The sequence below is a fragment of the Labrus bergylta genome, chromosome 18, assembly GCF_963930695.1.
Source record: "Labrus bergylta chromosome 18, fLabBer1.1, whole genome shotgun sequence".
NCBI classification, from domain to species: Eukaryota; Metazoa; Chordata; class Actinopteri; order Labriformes; family Labridae; genus Labrus; species Labrus bergylta.
The window spans coordinates 5,187,577-5,210,930 of record NC_089212.1 but is presented as its reverse complement, the minus strand read 5'-3'; the positions used below and the strand labels follow the sequence as shown (position 1 = coordinate 5,210,930).

At 39.4% G+C, this 23,354-nt stretch overlaps 1 protein-coding gene across 1 annotated transcript; it reads right to left on the bottom strand.

Annotated features, from left to right (window-relative positions):
* Positions 1-2,745: 2,745 nt before the first annotated feature.
* Positions 2,746-19,348, bottom strand: kcnk5a (potassium channel, subfamily K, member 5a). Its single transcript, XM_020626420.3, has 5 exons — positions 18,903-19,348; positions 6,828-6,939; positions 6,309-6,475; positions 6,046-6,214; positions 2,746-5,791 (listed from the first exon to the last, which is right to left on the bottom strand). The coding sequence occupies exons 1-5, from the start codon at positions 19,086-19,088 to the stop codon at positions 4,833-4,835; spliced, it is 1,593 nt and encodes a 530-aa protein (XP_020482076.3). The 5' UTR covers positions 19,089-19,348; the 3' UTR covers positions 2,746-4,832.
* Between the last annotated feature and the right edge of the window lie 4,006 nt (positions 19,349-23,354).

Genomic DNA, 23,354 nt, shown 5'->3' with positions numbered 1-23,354 from the left:
GACGCCCCTGTGATGTTTTGCCTTCAATATGAATGTTACAGAGGCATGATGGGGGGGACGAAGTGATCCTCTCTCTGTTATCAACTTAAACTTGTGAAATGAGACATTGAATAAGATTTACATGAGACTTCTTTCAGACGTTTGGATAATTTGCTCCCCCTTTTTAGTTTACTAAATGACTTTAATATAGATGCTCCTGTGGGCTGTTTGAATTGTAGCCTATAGGTGAAGACAAATAATGAGAATATAAATGTTTAAGTTTGGCTGAAAAACTTTTTTTTGGGTCTGTTTCTTGTTTTCAGTCAAATTCTTTTAATCCACTGTTTTTAAAAAGGCACTGGATTGTTAAAAATTCTACTTCAGCCAAAAAAAAGAAAAATGCAATTCAATGATGAAACCCTCCATTTGTAGTCATTCATATATGCTAAACGTAGTCTTCCCACTTTGGAGAGATGAATGTGGAGTCATAAAAGAAGCTTGATTTATGCCTGGAATCCCGCAGTAACAGTAGACATTCTGCTTTCCACCACACTCAGCACATTTTCACAAGGAGACGTCCTCTTCAGCTTGGTTCACTAACCAGCATCAGCTCAGCTTACATTTGGGTCAAAACTTATTTAACGCAAACAAAAAAGCAAATACAGTATGTTTCCAATTCAGAATTGTAACAGTGAGTTGCATGACATCTGACTGAGAATAAATACTGTCATAAAAACATTTCAAAACACATCATTGTCGTATTCCAACTGTTTTTATAGGCATATAAAATCCAATGTTAACAAGAGGCTCCTTCTGCTGAATCCATTTAGAAAACTGTATTCAAAACAACTTTCTGTTGATATCGTGTCTGTCCAAATCATGATACGTCAGCAGCCTGGCACAAGCTGCGATTACATTTCACCTCCATTCAAGTCATATTCTGATACTGTAACATAAACTGTTTAATTAAACTTTAAAACAAGCACTGATTGTGTTCATGATTGTGCAGAATGGTGCTTGTTTTTTATTCTTTTATAGCGTTGTTATTATGGCTGGTTTGATATTCTGCTCATGTGGCAGAATGGTTCACTTGTCAAACAGTGTGACCTTGAGGTTTGTGTGCATAATGAGCAGTGCCAGGTGTCAGCGTGATAAACAAAAAAAGTGAACGCACCAAGCAAAAGATCCTGCTGACTCTGAATGTAGGGCTTTCAACAGAGAAACAGACTTCTTATTACTGAACTAAACCTAAAAAAAAGCCCTGACATTTCCCCTTGCGGGGATCAATAAAAGCAAATCTTAATCTTAACACTGTCATTCTCATTTCAAATTTGTCTTAAGATGCTTGTCTTAGTTAAATTTAAAACTCGTGAAACATTTGAGCAATACATTTGGATTTGTAACTCAAAGAGGTACAATACAGCATGACCTGTTCCAATACTAATCCAAATTCATCAGCTTTCATAAACTCTTTAAAAGGCTCCTCTTTTCCTTCATGAAATTTGTGGATTCAAAATGGACTTGATACCCTTGACTTTAGTTCCAAGTATGAGTCAAACCCTTTCCAAGTTGATCTAAAATGTTCCATTACACGTTACAAAGGCATCTTTCACTTTTCCTTTTAAGTGTTCTTAATGCCCATTTCGTTGGGTGCCAAAGCTAATGCTAGCATGCTGACCAGTCACAATGACAATCCTGTTATGCAGATTTTATTTCTTGAAACAAAAGGCGGGAGTAGCTCAGTCTGTAGGGACTTGGGCGAGGAACTGATGGGTTGTATGGAAAGTATGGAAGTTGTGTGAGTGGTTACTGGAGAGGTGCCACTAGTCCACATAGCCTACTGGGTGCTGCCGAGCTGTCCTCGAGCAAACCACAAAGACCTTAACTGCTCAGGTGCTCGCTCTGTGTATGCAGCTCCCTTAAATTTCTCTGAAAAACTGTCCTTACCTTGGCACGTTAGTGATGTTTTACACAGATTCATTTTTGGGCAATTTGCCTATTTTTAATAGTACAGTGGAAAGCGCAGGGAATGAGGAGAGAGAGAATGACATGCAGGAGTCCCAGGTCAGACCTGAACCCAGTAGGGCCTGCTTGGAGGACTTTATAGCCCCTGTGCAACGGTTGCGATCAAATGCTAGACCATCAGCACCCCATTTGTTCAAGTTTTAACATGTTCTTTTACCACTATCTTTTTTTAATGCTAACATATGTAAATTAGCACTCATGCTGGTAAAAAAAAAAAAATTCTGGTAAAGGTATTGCGCATGTGTGAAAACAACTCCACGGCAGTATTTTCAAATACATCAAAAACCTCACATCTTATCAAATGTATTCATCTTTCAAGCAAAATAATAAGACCTGAGATGCTCGTTATGAGTAAAACAAATCTGCCAATGGGGCAGGCAAATGTTACCTAAATTTAAGTTTGTTAAATTATAAGTATTCCCCTCCCTTGGTCTAATTTGTTTCTTGCCTTAATCGGCTGAACTACACCAGGAACAACATCCTCATCTGTTTCTTGTAATCCTATCACACTGTTTCTGTTGTACTTGGCTGCAGAACAGGGAAAAAAAGTCAAAGAAGCAGTTCCTCATGCTGTCAGGAAGTTACCATCGGGTTTTCTGGTGTGTGCGAGTCAAACGTGTCTGTGCATGCAGATCTGAGATTACAGTATATATAGTGTGCATCTGCAGCTGTCAGCACCTGCATGAGCCAGGCTTTAATGGATGTGCATAAGAAGAGAAGAGGTAATGACAACATCCACACTAAAGTTTTATTAATGTTTATTTACAGTTTTGTTGGGATCCATATACAAACATGAATAATTTATCCATAAAAAAAGACAACTTACAACGCGGTACTGGAGTTTTTAACACAATGGAGTATAATTTTAAGAAAACTTGGAACAATGGGTTGAACCAACCCATACCTGCTGTTACTTAACAATCTAGAAATATGCTTGAAATGCAGTCCAGACAAGTACCATGGCTGTATAACAATGTTGCACTTGCACATCAAGGAAGAACAATGAAAAGGAGAGAAAGGCGGAAATGTTCACATATTGCAAAGGTGGTGGCCCTGTGATGAAATGTAAGACGAGGAAAAGGAAAATATATAACACCCTGTGTTAGAGACGTCACTTTGTCAGTGAGTCATTACAAGTTAATTCAATAGACGTTAACATTGTGCAGAATACACTTTGTTGTGCAGTGGATTTAAGGCATTTTCACATCATTGAGGTCTGCTAAAAAACAAATATGGGACCAACAGTGTTTACTCCAATGGCTTGAACAGAGAGACATGATCTATTTCCAGAGAAGCCCTGCCGTCTTACTATTCAGAGCAACACTGTCTTAAGTTTCTGTGAGCAAGTTAATGTGTCCAAAAGGCCGCGAGTGAGCAGGATAAGGACGTGTCGATCTGGAAAGCTTCAGACATTATGTTCTGGTCGTTAAGTTTTACAGTTTTCTGTTCACATGAAATAAGGGGAATACTGTACAGTTAATGGGATCACCAATACTGCCGATGTTATTACTCATTACTAAAGTCGAGTGAGTATTGATCTTCTGCAGTTTCACCTTGGCTGCCTGTGATAGGCGGGTACTCCAGTCATTCTTGAAAGTGCAAGCCCCAAAAGGCAAACATTAAAAGCAAGGCCACGTCCTGAGTAGAGCCGTGTTTGTGGCTACTGATGGGCTTTGAGTCAATATTTACATGACAAACACAATGAAGTGAAAGGGTGAAAAAGAAAGAGACGAATAGTGAGGATATTGACGCTGTGAAAGTTTCCTTTCCCATTATGCACTGCTATGGTTAGGGGGCTCAGAAGCCACAGAGTGACACTTTAAATGTTGCCAGTAAAATAACAACAATTGAGCATGAGTCCACATAACTAGTTTGTGTTCTGAGACGCCTCTACACTGTCACAATGGGATGATTGTTTCAAAATCAGATTTTCTTCTTTTTTTTTTTTTGACAAAAGGAAAGAAGTCTTGGAACAGAAGTTAAAAGGCAAAAAATATTGGTTTAAAGAGTCTCACAAGCTTTCTAGGTTGGCTATGGACTCCTAAGTTGTTGCCAATGCATCACCCATGACCTCTAGTGCAGTCACAATTATATTGCAGACAGCCAAAATAATCAGCAATCACAGACACAAGTTATCAAGGAGTTCACAAAAGAAACATATGAAATGAAAAGATGGCTCTTAATTCCCCTTCAGTTTTCTTCAAGGACAAATGGCTCAGGTTTAAAAAGACAATCAGCACTGAAATTGGACTTTAAACGGTCCGTACTTGGTGGAATTGTGCAATGGAGGCATATAAAACCGATGTAGCGACTGAATAAAAAGGCTACAATGTCCTTCATTTTAATAAATACTATAAAAACACCAATATGGTGAATAAGCAAAAAAGAAACTATGGGGAATCACACTTTCCCCCGTATAACTTCTTGTTAGCCTCAGAGTAGAAAAAAAGTACTCATTGAAAATAGTAATTGGTTTGGAAATAAAATAAATGTTAGGCACATAGTTTCTAAAAACCGTATAAAAAGACATAAATAGAGCAGATGTTAAATACTCATAGGGTTACATTTCATGCTCATTAGTCCATTTTCAACAACAACAACTAAATTTTGTTCAACAGTTCATGGGAATTTGATATTTAAAACACTCAAAAGTGATGTGGATTTTCACTTCTCTGTTAAGAAAAACAACATTCATTTGAAATTTGATCATGGCTTTTCAGTCTTTTGTTATCAGACTCCTAAAAGTGCAATGGGACTTCTGATACTCTTTCAAGAAGTTCACATTGGCATACTTATACTTAAAAACAAACCCAGTCAACAAGTGAAGATCAGGATTCTGTGTTTTCTTCCTTTGCATATTCCTCAACAAGTTTCTCATAGGAGTGGCTGTGCTCTGAACCGTCACTAGTGAACACAGACTCTTCAGATTCGGAACTCTGCTCTTCCTTAGAGTTCATTTCAATGTTTTCATCACATGTAGTGATGGATAGCTTGGCTTTGGAATCACCATCATCATCCTCGTCGTTGTCGTCCTCTTCTTCCTCCAAGTTGTTGCCGAGAAAGTTCTCCTCATCTATAAAAGTAATGTTAGCATTTTGTATTGTTAGGGGATGGTACTCTTTGGAGTCCCACGGCCTTCGACCACTGGCTCCACAATCTCCCGCTCCTCCATTCTCAAGGTCAACGTCCTTGTCAAGCTGGTTTTCATACATTTGGTCCTGGTCTAGTTCTAGATCACCCTCTACTTGGTCCTCTGTTAGCAGCAAACCATTGTCCGAGCCCAGGAGGTAGTTCTTGGACTTTGAAAAAGCCACAGTGACACGGTCACTGAAACTATAGCGTCTCTTTTGGCGTGGAGAACGGTCAAGACTTAGGATGGTGTGACCATTAAACATGGGAGCATCATTGCAACTCTTGGAACGATTAGTGTCTTTGGATTTCTTGATTATGTTGGAACTGCCATTGGTGGTTCTGCTGTCTTTTTTGGTGCCGATCTGTTTAATCAAGTCATTGTAGCCTTCCTGCTTCTTGGACAGAAAGCTAAAGATGTTGACGTCATTAGGAGTGGGTGGCAAACGAAGCGCAGCCTTCTGAGACTCTTTGTAGTGCCTGAGCTCTTCCAGAGATAGCTTACGAAGCTTGCGCCGTTTCTTCAGCGCCTTATGGGCCTCAATCACCATTCGCACTTTCCAGTTGAAGAACAAGGAAAGCCAGGCCAACCCAAGATAGATCCAAACTTCCACAAAGTAACGGTACAAAGTTGGGTACTCTTTATTTGGTTCGACACCTGTAAGGACAAACAAAACAGTCAAAGGTCATTTCAATCCAAAGTTCTTGCTTGTTTTGAAGTGATTGATTTAATTAAAGGAGACATCCAACATATGCACCACAATGGCCCTGTTATCTGTGTACAACTTGGTCACAATTCAGTTGTTGAATGACATCCAAGGCAATCAAGTCTTACATCAATGATTGTGAGGATTGGTATAGAGGATTTCTTGTTTAAGTACGTTGAATCAAACATTTTATTTCTCATCTTACCTGCGACCAAGTCCCCGAAGCCAATGGTGGTCAAGGTAACAAATGAGAAGTACAAGCCGTCAACATATGACCAACCCTCCTGGGACATAAACACAAAAGGTGGAAGAACTAAATGGACCAGCACTCCCCAGAGCAGGAAAATAGCTGTGCAGGTAAACTGAGCCTTTCTCTGAAAAAGAAAAGAAGAATAACAACTTCAGGTGAAACCACAGCACTATGCAGGTACTTTTCCAGGTAGAGAAAATAGGCTCATTTAAACTTACCAGTGAGAATCCTTTTTTGGTTAGAAACTGTCCCAGGTGCTTGGCACGACCACCAAAGAACTTTCCCAGCTCACTGATCCAGGTAAGACACAAAGGCACACCAAAGAGTCCGTAGAAGATACAGAATACACGGCCTTCTGATGTTTTAGGTGAAATGTTTCCATATCCTGTAGGAATGAAAAGGGGAAAACAAATTGAAAACCATTATTTCAAATATGCATCTCTTTAGCATGGCTTTCCAATAGGAGAATCAAATTACAAAAAATATGCCACATAGCTGGATTATCTCAGTGCAAGTCCACCATTTATAAACCTTTTGGTAATATTTTTGATCTACCTAATGAAACCAAATGAGTCCCAAAAGTTTTTGAACTCCACCTAAAAGCTCATAGCAAATTTTTCCAACCACTTCAACATGTCGATCTTGCATTCCCCCAAACATTAAGCAAAGGTGACAGAAATTCAATATTTTTTGGCTCCCAAAAGATCTACCATTGGTAAAAATCCAAAAGTACTTACCGATAGTAGTGATAACAGTGGCGGCAAAGATAACAGCATTAGGCCAGTTCCAGTTGTTGAAGGTCTTGCTGCCAGTTATCGTGACCCCTTGGCCTGCTGCATCAGACACCGCCTGAGGAGAAAGGAAACAAGGACACGACTGAGTATGAACTTGATTTTCACGTCAAGACAAATGACTGGATGATGAACATCGAACGATGGCTGCCATCGACTAGAAGTTATATAAGAGTCTAATCTGGCTAAACCAAAAGAAGACAGGAAATGTGTCATGTGTAAACTCCATTTCTTCCACCACATCCTTCCTGCGATATGTTGATGCTATCTCCAATGGTACTGATGAGCTGAAACGACACTCAGGCGCCCTTGGGAATCACTTTTAACCTGAGGGCTATATTGTTCTAACCAGTGCTTACACTGATAGGGAAACAGGAAAGCAAGTGCTGCATCCCTAAACATCTATTTCATAATGCCATGATTACGCAAGGATTAAGAAGCTCCAGGTGTTTTTCAGTGGCTGCTCTGTCCTAATGTTTTCCCCCTTTAAAAAAGAGTCAAACTTGCACTAAAAGATTTAAAATATCAAAAGATATTATGGTGTGCACAACCAACTGGTTATAGTTTCCCTGAAACCATCAAGAGCAAGGGAAACATTCTCGGATTCTTGCAAGGGAGTTTAAGAGTTGACATCCGACAAAGCAACAAAAAGCTTAATCAATCATCCTAAACCATATGTGTGCTTGAACAGCCACAACAGAAACTGAAATGCCCCTGTTGGGTATTCAAAAACACAAGTCCATCTCCAAATGTGCTCGAAGGGGGAAATGTGCAGGGGTTGGCAAAATTCACATAAGCCATGAAGTACTGGAAGATGCATGGTTCCTTAATAATAGCAGGTCTGTGACAGTCCTGCTCTATAATTACCAGCACAAGGGGGGGCATTCTTTTGTGTGCTGAAACAACACAGCTCCTCTGTTGGGCTTTGGGATGACAGGCCTGATGACCAAGTTTGTGTTGAAACCATGACTAGAAATTAAAGAAGCAAAACCTCACTGTCCTGCTTACGCACTTTCACATTTGACAGTCAGCAGTTTCTGTAATTACTGGTTGTATTTACATGCATGGGCTAACCTTGTTGTTGACCATGTTTAGGCTAAAATCTCATTCGGCTTGAACTGATTACAGGAACCTTTGATACCTCAAAAGCATATCCCTGGTGACACTACATTTGAGTAAACATAACTCAAATGCAGAATTTGTGGCCCTTATTTACCATCCTACTTTTCTGTTTAATGTATTTCTAAGTGCTGCCCCCAACCACCTTAAACATTCAAACCATTACTTGATTTAAAGAGTCCTAAGAAGACTAAGTTTTCATGCGTTGTTAGTTGTAGAAAAATACCCCCCACCAAACTCAAATTTGAAGCTGCACCTTGATATCTCTTTTTTCTGTTAGACTTATCTGTAGTGTTATGGACCCTTAAAGTAAGGTGACCTTATTGGTATCATATGTGTGTGACCGATTCTTATGAGAAGTGAAACTTTCTGGTGTCAGTATAATAAAGGGTGAGTATGTACGTCAAACACATCGAAGCTCATGCTTTCCATCTGTTGTTCAGTCACTGTAGTCTTGCAGAAAGAGTCCAGAAAACCTGGGTTTCAGAGGACTGTGTATTGTTTCTGATACACTGCACCTGTTATGTGCAACCTTACTTACAAGTATTATCACCATTATTTACTCCTTAATGAGTACGACAGTTAGCATTGAAAACAGCAAATTAAGAGGACTTAAAGTGGAAAGGTAAGCTAGCCTATCTTTGGTGAGAGCAAGGTTTGAGTAGATAATGTTCTGTGTTAAAACACATTAGCAAAAAACATTGCTCTCTCTGCTAGTTATTTCTCAAACTTCAATTTTGAGAAATTAAGCCAATGTGGAAGTGCAAACATGTAGGACCTGAATTGGCATCTTTAGCTCAATTCTGAATTGGTACATCTAATTTACTTTGATTAAGCCTAAGAGTTATACATACATTTGGTGACCGCCATCTTGGAGCTTCAAAACAGGTGACATCATTGAGACTATGTCAGTGTTTTATGTCTATGGTAACGATACTCAGAATCATTACTGCTCCTTCTGTTAGCACTGTGGCTAACTGGATGATCATTTGATGTACTCAAGTTTTAAAGGAGAGGGGAACTTTACAGTTTTAAATTCTATGTAATATAGCACAGTGTCAATCATTTTCTCATCCCTAAAATCTAATTATTAAAGCGATTAACTTCATGACAAAACATGTGACAAGTGAATTTATTGCCTTAATCAATGAACTCTTGTAAACTCTGAAAATCTTTAGATGGTGATAGTCTTTGAATCTTTCCACGGAAGTGAAACTCAGACTGTACAGCAGACTATCAAACTGAAAGCAGGTTACTTGATTTGTGATTTGATAAAGAACACGTGTGTTCAATCATCAGACCTTCCCACGGAAGAAGGGTAAAGGTCGTCACATATACAGTAAAGTTTGCAGCATGGTGTGTGTACTAATGGAAAGTGGTCAGCTGTTTACGGCAACACAGCTGCAATAGTTTTATGAAGTAGATTTTAAAAATGTAAATGACAGACTGCTCCCCCTTTGATTCATTTCACTCCTCTGTCATCCAATGCCAATACAACATTTTTCCCCACTAGCTAATGCTGTAACATTTTCGTGGGGGTTGTGTGAGGCTCGTTTGCGCTATGGAAAAAGTGAAAAAAGTGAAATGTTTTTGCTTGTGCGTCTTGTCTGTGGTCTGAGTGTGTGCTCAGCTCTGCACCTGATGAGGGTGATTTGCACATGTTCGCGCCGTCTGCCAGATAAAAAGTGCTGAAGTTGGAGACATGCAAAACGCTGATTCGCAGAAATACAATGAGGGCAGAGTTCAAGATTCATCATGGGAATGAGCAGCATGCTTTCATTACATGTCTCTCACACAGAAGACAAGAACTGAAACAGTCAAACTAAGCCAAGCTTAACAGCCCAGCATGTAAAGTGTTGATGTAAATCTAACTGTCTAATTAGTCCTTTTCACAGGCCAGGAAGGGTTTTTAATCACCCCACCCCCTCACCCCAAGATGCACATGTGTGACTGAACAGGCTTTGTAGTTCACAGGGTCTTTAAAAGGTTAGAGGGTCAGCCACTGGTCAGCTCATGGTCACAAATGATCCTGAGAACAAGAGAGGAAAAAGTACTGGGGGAGAGTGATAGAAGACGCTTTGTGCCCAAACCAGCTCAGGAGGAAGTTGTTAAACTGGATTCTCTTAAAGTCTGACCACTAGACAACTGGATGGCAGACCAAGCCCACCAACATGGAAATACTTCAACTGGGAAATGTATTGACTGGATGAAATATAGTGTTTAAAGAAATGAACAGAACACTACCTGTAGGACAGTAGGAAACATGTTTAAGAAGTTTTACTGTAAATGTCAACGTTAGTTCTGGAAATTAAAAATGAAAGAAACTCAAGATAACCTTTCCATTTGATTAATGTAACTAGTGATGATATGCAAAAAAGGGACATTTTGCAACATGGGTGTTATTAAAAATGCATGAGAGATACATGAGAAGAGGAAATCTTGAAATGTGTTAAATGAATCAAACCAAAGACGTGTGAAGACTGCCTCTGCTCTTTAAACTGACTTGCTTTCATTTTCTCCACACACTGCATTACATAAAGCAAGACGTCCCTGCTTTTACAAAAGCAAACATCTTGGTTTGTGATAGACTAACTGTCGGAAAATACTCTTCAGACTTCAATGGAAACCACGGCTAATTTCTTAGAGCAACATTTCCAAAGAGCTGAAATGAAAAAAAATAATAAGATTCAAACGAAATGGGGAAAAAGTTGCACAATTTTTTTTTGTAGCATTACCAAATCTATTAAAGTGAAATGCATGTCTTGAGTGTTTATGTCAAGTATGACATTTGAATGTGTCTCTCTGACATCTGGGAGTTTTAATGGAGAGTTCTTAACAGCTGTTTGACATTTTACAGGCTTAAAAATGAACCTTTTATAATTATATTCATGAGATGTTCTTCTCAATGTTGAACATTTTCCGTCCTACATAATCAACAGTACACTTAGAGTTATCCTTAGTGGTATTATAAAAATGAAATTACAAATTTAGTCACAAAACAAGCACTTGAGAGCAGCCAAAGGCAAAAGCTTCAAATTTCATGCAGTCGGCTGCAAGTTGATGTTAAAACAACAGGATTTCTGCGAGCCCCTGATGAACTTTTGAGACTCTCTACAGGACTTAAATATGTCTGACAATTATTTACACACTGAGCAAACACATTTTGGGAGCTGTTATGCTGAAACAAGAAACCAGCTGTGGAGCTTTAAACAATCTTGCCACTGAAAGTTAAGACATCGACAATAAAGAAGTGCACAGAGTTGTGAAAAAATACTTTGATACGATTTCAATTCTCTGATTGAAAAATCACAGTGCAGTGCCATAAAATACATCCAAACATAAATACACTTTAGGCCAGCCCCATGGCCAAACTAAGGCTATCCTAACCATGTCAAAGTTACCAACTTGTAAACTAATGTAGAACTGAAAGTGTGTCCACACTGCAGGCACAGCAATCTGCCACTGCCACGCACTGATAACCGAAGAACAGTAACAACCATGATGACAAATTCCAACTGTTATCAGGACAGCTGGTGCCCTAGCAAACGAGTCCAGTTTGGAGGTACTTTTCCATTTCCAGCATACGAGCTCAACAAGGCTGCAGCTGCTTGATTGACCCACAAACAAAATGATGTCACTCGAGCCCTTCCATGTCATGGTGTATTGATTTCTAATATGGAGGTAGATAGCTCTTCAAACAGGAGATTTCACTGTGTATTACGCTGCAGTGTTGGGGGAAACAATCACTCACTCTCAAATTAGCAAAAAAGAAAGAAAGAAATGAATCTGATGCTAACAACTTAATTCCATTTTACAACCTTTTCTGGATTTGATAGAGGCATAAAAAAGTCAAATGCTGTTAAATTCCCAGACAATGACAGAATTCAAACATCTTGCAGTTCTGTAATGCAGAGCATTCGACACCGTTAACAGATTAGTGAGTGGCTGCTTTCAATTAGGGATGTAAGCACTGCGAGAGATTAAAAGACTTAGTTCATTAACACCACATTTGGTAATCGTTCTCTTTTAAGCTTTTCAAGTTATTAGACATCTAAAGAGCTTTGCTGTTTTTTTTTACCCTGAGGCCTCTTTCTTTTACATATCTAAAAGATTGTTGGTTGAAGGAACTTCTTGGAATTGCTCCTGCAGATTGCTTCAGTTGGCAGTTGCAAAACAGGCTGTAACGTCTGAAACATCAACTGTCAGGGCAAATGCTCCCCATCACTTGAAGTGTGTGTTCATGCCTCTGACAGTGTCTTACTGTCGTTAAAAGTGACTGATATTTCATGGCAAGGCTCCCTGCAGAGAGGGGACAGACGCTTTTTCAAGCATCAAATTTACCAAACCCTGTTGACAAAAATCACACAGTGAGATGTAACATTGCTTGCCTCAATCTTGTTGTCATGTGTTTCACTCAAACATTAGTTTGATTCAGACTAAGACCCCAAAGTCATATGCTAACACAAACTAACTGGAGTCTGGTGACTATGAAATGGAAAAATGTAGAGGCCGAGTCGGACAAAAGCAAAAAGATCTTTCCCTTACAGTATAGAGATTCTTTCTGTAATGATTTCAGACACTTAAAACCAGCTGGTCAGTTGCAAAAAGATGCATTTCTGATCAGGTGGATTAGCCGACAAGAATAAAGTTGCAGCCATGACAGTTAGTTTCACCGCAGCTTGCCGAGAGAATCTGCTGAAGCAAATATGATTGTCAACATCACAGATTTATAAACTCTGATGTGATACTAGTAAAAATCTAACGATATATTTATTTTGATACTATGACAACAAATGTAAAAGTACTTCACACCAAATATTGGGTATTTTCTTGTTTTAAACAAACTCAAGCAAACTGTTTAAAAGAATATGCAATTTTCACACTTTAAATGTAGGAGAAATCAAGAATATCCTCTGAAAATAACTGTGAGTCATGACTGTCTACAATGAGTGTGACACCTGAGTCCCACTGTCTGTGATGCTTTCAGAGTCGTATCTTCAGTTCGTTTACATGGACGGGACGGCCGGCTCATCCCCTCGCGTATAAAAGTTGTTTAATTGAGGGACTAGAGAAAAGAAGAATAACATACTGTACTCACTGCTTAACTGTGTTTCTAGATCACGCTCATTTCAGGTAAATTTACATGCAGTGTGAAGATACGAGCAGAATAAACATCGATAGCATTAGCATGCTGACACAATGCAGCTCGAGTTGTTTTGGTTTCATGCAGGTGCTCAAGGTCGACATCTGCTGGATTAAAAAGTCGCATATTCTTCCTCTGCACAAGTAAGGTGGACACTGCCCTCCACTTGGTGCAGCTTTGGGTTAAAAATGTGACAGAAGATCTGACGATGTTTTAAGCTTTGGTACTTTTGGATACTATCAGTCATTAAAGTAAAGGGGATAGGATCATTTGGAAAAACCTGGTATCGAAAAATATTGTATCAAAGATTTTCAAAACCTAACATGCAATTCTAGAACTTTTTGTAGCTTTGGGTCATTTACACATTGAGTAAAAAAAAAATAGGGCACAGGCTTGAAAACACCAGAATTATCCTGTTTATTGAAGCTTAATTTTGGTAAATGTTGCACAGAGTAGATTGGTTGAAACTGGTGTGCTCAAATTCAAATGGTACCAACAGTGTCTGGTGGGCTGCATCAGCCTTCTGGGTCTAAACTAAAATAAATTAGGCTTTGCAAATCAATTACCAAAACTAATGACGTCAAACTACATCACTGACTTCCATTGATTCTGACATTGGCACAAACTTGGCTCCTTGGAGCCAGTGTGCCCCAGACAGCACCCAGGGCACATGACACAGTTAACTATCTGAAAACAGAGTTCCACTTTATTCAGCCGGGCTTTTTTATCCCAACAGAGGCCATATTTCACTTCACGCATGTGACAGCAGTCTGTTGAGCCGATTTCTGAAAAGTCTTATCAGACCACACAAACGTGATGCTGAAGTCATGTGTAGCAGGACTATCAGGCTGAGAGTGAAGTCGAGTAACCCAATGCTCCACTCCCAAGTCAAGAGGCAACACGTCAGAATCTCGTTTTGACCGAAGAAAGGCGCATCTAAAGTTTGCATATTCAGTCACTGATTTACAAACTGCAGGTCATTTTTAACCCTAAATGTCTGAACTGAGAGAAAAGAAGCCAGCGCCTCATTGGTCAAATATCTTAACCACCTCTGAAATGTTCCCTCAGGTGGAAACTATCCCATATGTTGGCTTGTTGGAGTTCAATCATAATGTTTACTAACACCAGTTTGTCCAGTGACACAGGACACATAATAATATGCATTTTGTAAAGAGTTTAACACTTTAGTATGCATACAGATGAATGGATCAAAGAAGCTGCGCTCACTTAATGTTAACTATTATTTATGCTTTTTATTATATCTTGCAAGAGGAAGTAGATTGAGAGGAAATTAATCAGCAACCGTTTCCATAATTAATAACTGGTTTCCATGAAACTGGGGTGGCTTATCAGATGTGAGTATTATCTGATCCATTTTATTATTTAGAACAGGAAGGAGGTTTGATGCTTAGTCAGACAAATTTAACACAAATCTAGAAAGACAAAGGGTTTTTAAGGAAATGTGAATAACATTTTTACGCATACTTTTAAACAATTAATTGATCAACAGAGAGGGTAACTGGCAAACAAAGTGACCACAAATGTTATTAGTTGCCTTAAAAGAATTGAAAATTTTTGTGTTAACAACATAAACGAAAGGATCCCTACAAAAGATGCACCCTTTGTAGTCAAGGTGAAATCCTTTTCAGATCACAGGAGTTGCTGGTCTACAGCTGCCTCGGTGAAAGCTTTTTTTTTTTAGTAATGTGTGTGCCCTCATGTGATTGATGCTTTTGGAAGGGTCAGCTTGGAGCTCAAGAAAATAAAAGAGTAAACAAAGTTCCTGATCAAGGAGGCAGACCAGCAGCTCCTGTGTTCTCTGTGGCAAAATAACTGAAATGACTGTAGTCTGGTGTCTTTTTCACAAAGTGACATTAACAACTGGTTTTGGTTAGACAAACTATCATTTGTAATAATAATAATAATAATAATAATAATAATAATCAACAAGGAAGGAAGGAAACCACCAACTCTCCTCACCCCACCTGTCCCTGGACTTTTCTTTGCCAGAACTCTGGTAGAAATTCTGTGTAAAGGTGAGATGTGCGGACACGTGATGCAGCGGGTATCAGTTGTCTGTATTGTTTTCTTCTGTATTGCAGAAATGTCATTATACATATTGTAGTGATATTCACACATGAAAAGACATGCAAGTTTGATGTCCTACACACCTACTTCATGAGATAGATGGATGTGTGAAAACCTCCTTTAAAATAGTGATATTAACACAGAAACAGTCACCACCCCTGAAGACTCCACCTCCTCCTCCTTCTGCACAAGCTACCCTTCACCTACACCAAGCGAGCTGCAGGAGCTACCCTTCACCTACACCTACACCAAACGAGCTGCAGGAGCTACCCTTCACCTACACCAAACGAGTTGCAGGAGCTACCCTTCACCTACACCAAACGAGCTGCAGGAGCTACCCTTCACCTACACCAAACGAGTTGCAGGAGCTACCCTTCACCTACACCAAACGAGCTGCAGGAGCTACCCTTCACCTACACCAAACGAGCTGCAGGAGCTACCCTTCACCTACACCAAACGAGCTGCAGGAGCTACCCTTCACCTACACCAAACGAGCTGCAGGAGCTACCCTTCACCTACACCAAACGAGCTGCAGGAGCTACCCTTCATCTACACCAAACGAGCTGCAGGAGCTACCCTTCACACCTAAACCAAACCGAGGATTTTAAGTTCTGAGAGCATGTCTAACACGTACAGGATGATCTCCCTCTCAGATGCGGGTGTGAAAGAAAACGGTCATGAAAACATCTGAGCCTGAATGCATAGAAGAAGTTTGTTTTGCAGCTGCTGGCTGAAGCCAAACACAATAATTATAAAGCTATTTTTACTTACTTCAACTCCAAACTATGTCAGAAATAGGAATCAGGTTTTAAAAGTCCTGTGGTCACTTAACAGAAACAATAGATTAGTTTATTTGGTCAAACCTTTTTTGCCATAGGAACATAAATAATGAGTTCATAAAGTAATGCGCTAAACCGCAAAGTTTATGTAGCATTGTCTTTCAGCCCATGTCCACAGGGCACAAAGCACACTGCTTACTCATGGAGCGATGCATTCTTATTTGCAGTGTAGACACAATGTGCACACAGCCACTTCTCCTCACAGTGCCTGTTAATAACAAGCGCCTCAAGAGCCAATGTTGATGGACCATAAAATCCAATCTGTAAACTGTGACCACTTCAAGGCTCCTATAGTTAATAGTAAACTCCTTGTTAATGAAACAGAGAGCACTAACGTTTACAAGAGTGTTGCCTTCTCTTGTTAAGCCTACTGATATATATGAACTGTTAACAAGCAGAGAAAAGTTTCCACAATGGAAAACTGATAGAAATCTCCTCCTTTGGAAATGAAGCAGTAAAAGGCGATATTAACTGTTTATGTGTTTTAATATATGGACTGCATAAGTCTTTGCAGCAGGTGTCTCAGCGAACACAGACATGGGGGGGGGGGGGGGGGGGGATTTACAGGTTGTACCCTCCAAGGTTGTTTTCACACATGCACTGAAATGTTGGAAAAAAAGGTCAGACAGGGGGAGGGGGGGTGTGGGTCAGTCGTCTCAGAAGGCAGCAAATTACATAAAAAAAACTAACACAGAAATAGCGAACAAAGAAACAGAGTCTGACGCCATGATTACAGTTTTTCCCTTTATGTTATGTTCTCAACTGGTGGGTCAGGACCCCAAAAATGGGTCGCCAATAAATGGTGTCAAAAAGTGTGTGAATTGTTTGATTTATTTGCTCTGTCCCGTTTTCTGTCGTCAGAGGTCCAAACTGCACAATGTTTCATTAAATAAATCTGATTGGTTTAAAAAAGTAACAGAAATTTGGGTTGTGATTTTTCATGAAGGAGTTGGTGGTGGGTCCTGTAGACCAGTTTAGAACCACTGCTTAATATCATCACAGGTAGTTTGACAAATTCGAATCAAGGAAACAGCAGAGAACATTCTGGCAAAAAGGGAAACATCATGAAGCAGAACAGAGTTCACACACCAGTCTCCAGTTTGTTGCAGGATATACCCGTCATCACCTCCTCACACCTGCTCTCTGTGAATTTTCCTCAGTATTTCCTGCAGCGTTCTCAAACCCGGACTTCAAGCCAAGGCTTTACTATTTCCCTCGATGTATTTTATTTTGAATGAAAATTAAACTTCCAAGATATTTTTTAGGTCGGGATAAATTGTAAATCTGGATCAAAGTAAACAACTTCTACTATAATACTCCAGATGAGGTCAGAGTGTTTGCGTTCACACATGCAGCTCACCCTGAACATTTCAGGAGTTCTGTGCATAATGTGAATAATGCTTATGATTGCATGTGACAAATACACTTGATTGATATGATGATGGAAGATATCTAGGATAACGGGAAAGTTAAACCTATGTGGTATCTGTGGAAAAGGTTAAACATGTGATTCTAAATCATGTTGAAAGAGTCTTGAGTGTCCTCAGCTGGCTTTATGTAAATCTTTGTCCTTCAGAGAGTACACACACACACGCAGGAGATGTTTCAGTTTCATTCAGGAGGATTCAACTCAAAAGTTCATCCAAAAATCAAAACTGAACAGCAGCTGCAAAACACTTTCAACAGTAGTATTCACAACAACATGGGAGATGGAAATTAGGCCACTGCAGGGATTTGGCCGTTAAAGAGATGCCATGAATGGGGGGGGGAGGTTCAGGGGGCATATCCCTTTCAGGCCCCCCAACACACAAAAAGCAGAAGGAGGCCTAGAGGGGGGGTCAGGGGGATAATAAATCTCCCTAATACTGATGTGGGCCCAAAAAAAGGGGGGATGGGTTGAGACATGTTTCTGCTCATATTTTGCAAGTGCAACCAGCAAAAACTCTTGACAGAAATGAACCACTTTTGATTTATCATTGCCGACGGCTGTGAGGGGCCTCTTCTTTCTGCTCCCCTGACACACATTTGAGATGTAACGGGGCCCGACATCGTCACACTCAAACAAACGCTAAGAATCAGGGATAAAAGGCCTACACATTTCAGGGCATGTGAACAAACAGCGTGTCATGGGGCAAACACCTGCGACATCACAGGAGTGTTGACTTACTATGTGATCATTCAGTGCTGCTGGTAAAACCACAGGTCAACAGCCCCAACTTCACTACCGGTTAAAGAATTGTTCTGTATGACAAATTGTCAATGGAACACCTTGTACTGCAGCTGTTAGGGCTGAGGTTGCAGATTGGGCTCCTTACACACCCAGTATCATTATCATTGAACCAGACAGTCTGTTAGAGTTACATAACATTACCTGTAAATGGTAATAAAATAATTAACATCACTACTATCAACACAATGACCCCACCACAGATAACAGCAGATAAAATCCACGAACCTTTCCAGGGAATTTAAGATAATTCAGGGAATTCAAAGATAAATGCCTGTGTGACAGGTTGCCCTTTTTGATATTTTAAAAGTTTAAGCCTATAGGCTGATCGATTAAGTGTTGGTGTGTTGACCCATGAAGATGAACCATGGATGTTTAACCAGAGGTTTTGTTGGTGTTTGGTGAAAGCTTCCAAACCTGCTGAGGCTCATTAAGCCCTCATGTGTCACAACCTCTTACAAATAAGTGAGAGAAGAGCTGCAGAACAGTGCAACACATGAACGCTGCAGATTCACTTTCCAATCATCTTCCAGTGCACTGAGATACGTTTGGAGAAGTTCAGAGTGGGGTTAAGAAATGTTGAGTTTAAAAAAACGTGTTCATACCTCTAATATTCTGTCCAAATCAGCTTTCGTCAGACACGGATAGTCCTTAAGAAGTTCATCCTTCTGTTCATTATACCGATCGGCAGCCCGCTTCCAATTGGGCTCCTCCAGAACTTGAAAAATAGCTGCCCCAATGGACAGGTAAAAGATGATGGCAGAGGTCAACAAGGGGCCTTTATCTACCATACTTCTGTGCAATGACTCAAACTGGAGAGACAAGGGGGAAAAAGAGAGGAAGGAGAGGAGGGGGGGTAGATAACAACAATACCCCAAGTTATGCGGGACTCATTCTCAGCACGTCTGCTGCTCTACAAAATGTTCCTCCTCCCGCGCGAGAACTCTGAAAAAGAAGTGGAACGTGCCGCTGCAGCTCGCGACATAACCGTACAGAAAGGAATCATTAATCTAGTGTTTCCACGTGCGCAGCCGGAGAAGTAGTGCCTGGTGAAAGTAGTGAACAGAGAGGAGACGAGTGAAGATCCGCCCAGAAGTCGAGGCAGGGAGGGGGGGTCTCCTCCTCTGTCGTTTGATTTGGCTGCACCACAGGTGTAGGAGCGCCGATATTCAGCCAATGAATAACAGGATAGATAGATAGATACTTTATTGATAATTAATTCAAAGCATCCAGTATCAGGTTACAAAGACGTACATGACATGAAACATTTGTTACAAATTAAACCACAAAACTGACGCCCCCCCCCCCCCCCATACATATATATTAACCTGAAAAAAGATTTAAAGAATACCCCTAGATGACTCAAACTTAAACTGTGCAATTAAAAATAGACATAACCCGTGCAGGGATAAAAATATATGTGAAATTTAAACAAGAACCTATAAACAGTTGAGGAAAAATATCTCTAATTAGACCTGAATATAAAAAGTTGTTGACCTTCTGAAGTTGTGTTGTTTATATATGTACAGCAATGTTTAAAAAGCAGATAGTGCAAAAGGAGGTTCAAAACAGAACTTTAAAAGTGTCCTATCTCAACAAACAACAACTGTGTTCAAAATTCCCACATTCATTTATTTGAAAAAGTTCATTTTTTGTTCATTTTTTCCATGATTTGGGAATTTGCTCATTTTGCACTGTGAAACTAAGTGGGTGATATAAAGTTTGTTTTATCCTAGAATCATAACTTCACCACAACAATAGCCTACAGTTTAGAGAGCTGTGCTTCCCCTTTTTTTAATGACTTAATAAAATAACGTGTAAATCTAAATGAGAAGATTTTTCAGAGGGGAAGTTGACCAGAAAGTGAAACCGCCAGTGTGAGTGGAAAAAAAAGAATAATAAGAAAGAATATTTTTCTTTTTGGCATTTTGAGATAATCAAAGATTGTAATGCCAAATCTCCCTCCAATGATTTAATCTGATTTATTTAGTTGTTGTGCATAGACCTAGTGGAATACTAAATTACTACAATCCATCTTGAGTTTCTTTCTTATTGGGTAGTTTAGTGTCCCTATCAAAAACATGTAGGCTTTTATTTTCTATACTATTCAAAGCATATAGATGTACATTTTAAAATATGTTTTTTATAATTACCTCTGTATTTTAGAACCGACATTGTAACTTAAGAAAATGGCAGCCAATAATGATCTGGTTTTCAGTACACAGTGCAGTTATCAGGGTTTTTTTTTTGGAGACTGTTATTGATTGCATTGATTTTCTGCCGGAAAATTCCAGCAAGATTGACTTTTTGTAGTTCATTGTTATCAACTGGAAAGACTTTTGCAAATGAAGAAAATTTAAGCAATGACAGTGCGTCATATCCTCCCTGCAGAACACATGCATTTGATATATTTTCATATGAATTTATCTGCCTTCAGTAGTGGGGAGATTGATTGGTAAATTTGATGTGGTAATGGTTGCAGATTTTATCACATAACGTTAAATCTTTCAGTGGGAGACCGTTATTTACCCTGTGCTGTAAATACCATGGTCTGTCAAAGGATTCAGCTTAAACCTCAAAACAAGTTTGACCCGTTTAGAGCCAGGTGGGGCCCAGATATCACTTTGGTTGTTTGATCAGATAGTGTTCATCAATATGGAATCTTGCAAATACAGATGTGCAGTTACAAGATGGTGATGTGCTGTAGAGCATGCATGCACTCAAAGGAAGCACGTGTCAACGTCCAGAACTTAAATGCTCAAATGTTTGCTCAGGTGAGGTCCTCTGTTTTATCTTTGTCTGTGAGGAGCAAAGATCAAATAAAGGAACAAATATATTGATTGACTGTTTAAGAAGACATGCAGATCCTCAGGCAGAGATATCATGTTTTATTATCTGTCCTTACAATTAAAACTTTGGGGGTTGGACAGTGCATGTAATTTGGGTTAATTGTTTGAGAGGGTGTGAAAAAAGGAAAGCTTCCAAAATGACTGCTGTCACAAGACCTCAGCGTGTTTGTGGTCCAGCAGTGTAAGCGGCTGACTGTGTGAGAATTCATGGCATGCAAGACAACAAGGCATTGCATCATGATCACTGGTGCGTACTCCTCCACTCCCCGGGCTGGTTTTTCTCTGTGTGTCTATTGTGTTTTACTCTGCAGCTTGTGCAAGTTAAGAATAAACTCAAACAGCTCATTTAGACACATTTCTGTAGCCATGGCCTCCTGCTTTTAAAAATATGTCAAGAATAGCTCCCTGTCGTAACAAAAACGGCAAAAATAATGATCCCTTTTTTCTTTATGCCAAAACATCCAGCCCAAGGCAAGTCCCTGCTTTAGTAATGTTCAAAAATTGAAAGTCTTTGCAAGTTTTTTTTCTTGCAATGTGAAAAATGATCTTTAGTGTAGAGTTACAGCACGGTGCAGGTTTTGGAAGCACAAGTGTTAACATGTTTTTATAACAACAACAAAAAGAAGGAATGGACTGTAAAATGTAGAATACTCTAAAAAGTAGGTGATAGTGTTGGATATCACACACACACACACACACACACACACACACACACACACACACACACACACACACACACACACACATTGTATTTGTATTCACAGTCATAGCCTGCATTAACATGTCAACAGTTTAATTTACTGTAATATTTATGTAAGACGCTGAGTACTTTCATTATGTGTTCAGGATCCTCCTTGCATGTCTGCAGACTTTAAGAAAGAACCATGTTCAAAAGTTTAAATCACATACACTTGGAATGAAACTGATAATGGACTTTTTTAAACCCAGTGTTTTATTGTGAAGCCATTAACAGTTATTTTTATTTTTTATTATCTTTGAGCATGAATTTGACATGCACTTTTTATTTTACATTTTTGTTGTTGCGCCTATACAGCACAAGCTTTTAAACTGCATTCATGTGACTTGTGCAAACATGTCTATATGAGATAACAATATGTGCAGAAAAAGTCTGATTACATCATCAAACAATGCATCAGTCATCTTTCTTCAAACAGTCTTCTGCTGATGATTTATAGCAAAGCGCAATAAGACAAATATTTCTGATTACAGCAAGATGAGAAAATTGATGCCAGTCTTACTCCCTGCATGCTGAGCTTGGCCTAAAGGCTAGAACCAAGACATGGAGCTCAGCGTAAGTTCAAGCAGGTACTGCTATCAGACTTTACAACAGCAGTGGGTCCTAGTCTGTCTTCTTAATCACAGACAGACATCCTGCTTATAATAGTTGTAAATACATCATATCTTTATTTTTATTTTTATTCCTATATATTCTAAATGTATTAATACTCATATGCAAGTTCTTCTTGTTATCTTTTACTGCTGCAGCACTTGAATCTCCCCACTGGGGATCAATAAAGGACTATCTTATCGTATCTTATCCTATCTTAATGGTGGATCCAGCTCACAAACAAGCCCTTAACAGTGGATCTGACTCGTGAATAAATGAAGTGATGGTGATTCTGACAAGCTGTAATGTTACACCTGAATCACAAACACAAAAAAAAACTGGTCGAGTGCAATGATCACAGGGAATAAATGCACTCCCTCCTCCCAATTGCTCGAGGTGATTTCTCCTGATAATATCTGACCGAGCCTAAATTCTGCTGTTTGCATTCACACATGTAGCTCAACCCGGAAAACTTTAGGCATTTTTCAGGAGTTTTGAAAGTACTGTAAGATATAATAGCGGGTCTTAAATAGCTCATTTAGCTCAGCAGGTAAAGCATGCACCCAAAATACAGATGATTCAGTCCTCAATGCATCTCCTTACTCTCCTCTCAATTTCAATAATCCAAGACAAAATGACCCCCCAAAATGTTTTACAACAAGCCATTATATTTGTTCTCAAACAAACCGTTCATTACAGACCACATTGATTCCTGGTGTCTAAATACTCGCAGATAGGACTCACAAACAAGCAGTTTAGACAAAGGTCTGACTCAAATGTCCAGACACTCGGCTCAACAGCAGATATAGTAGAAGGAATGAAAGCAAATGCATTTTCCATCTCAAAATGTGTTTCATAAA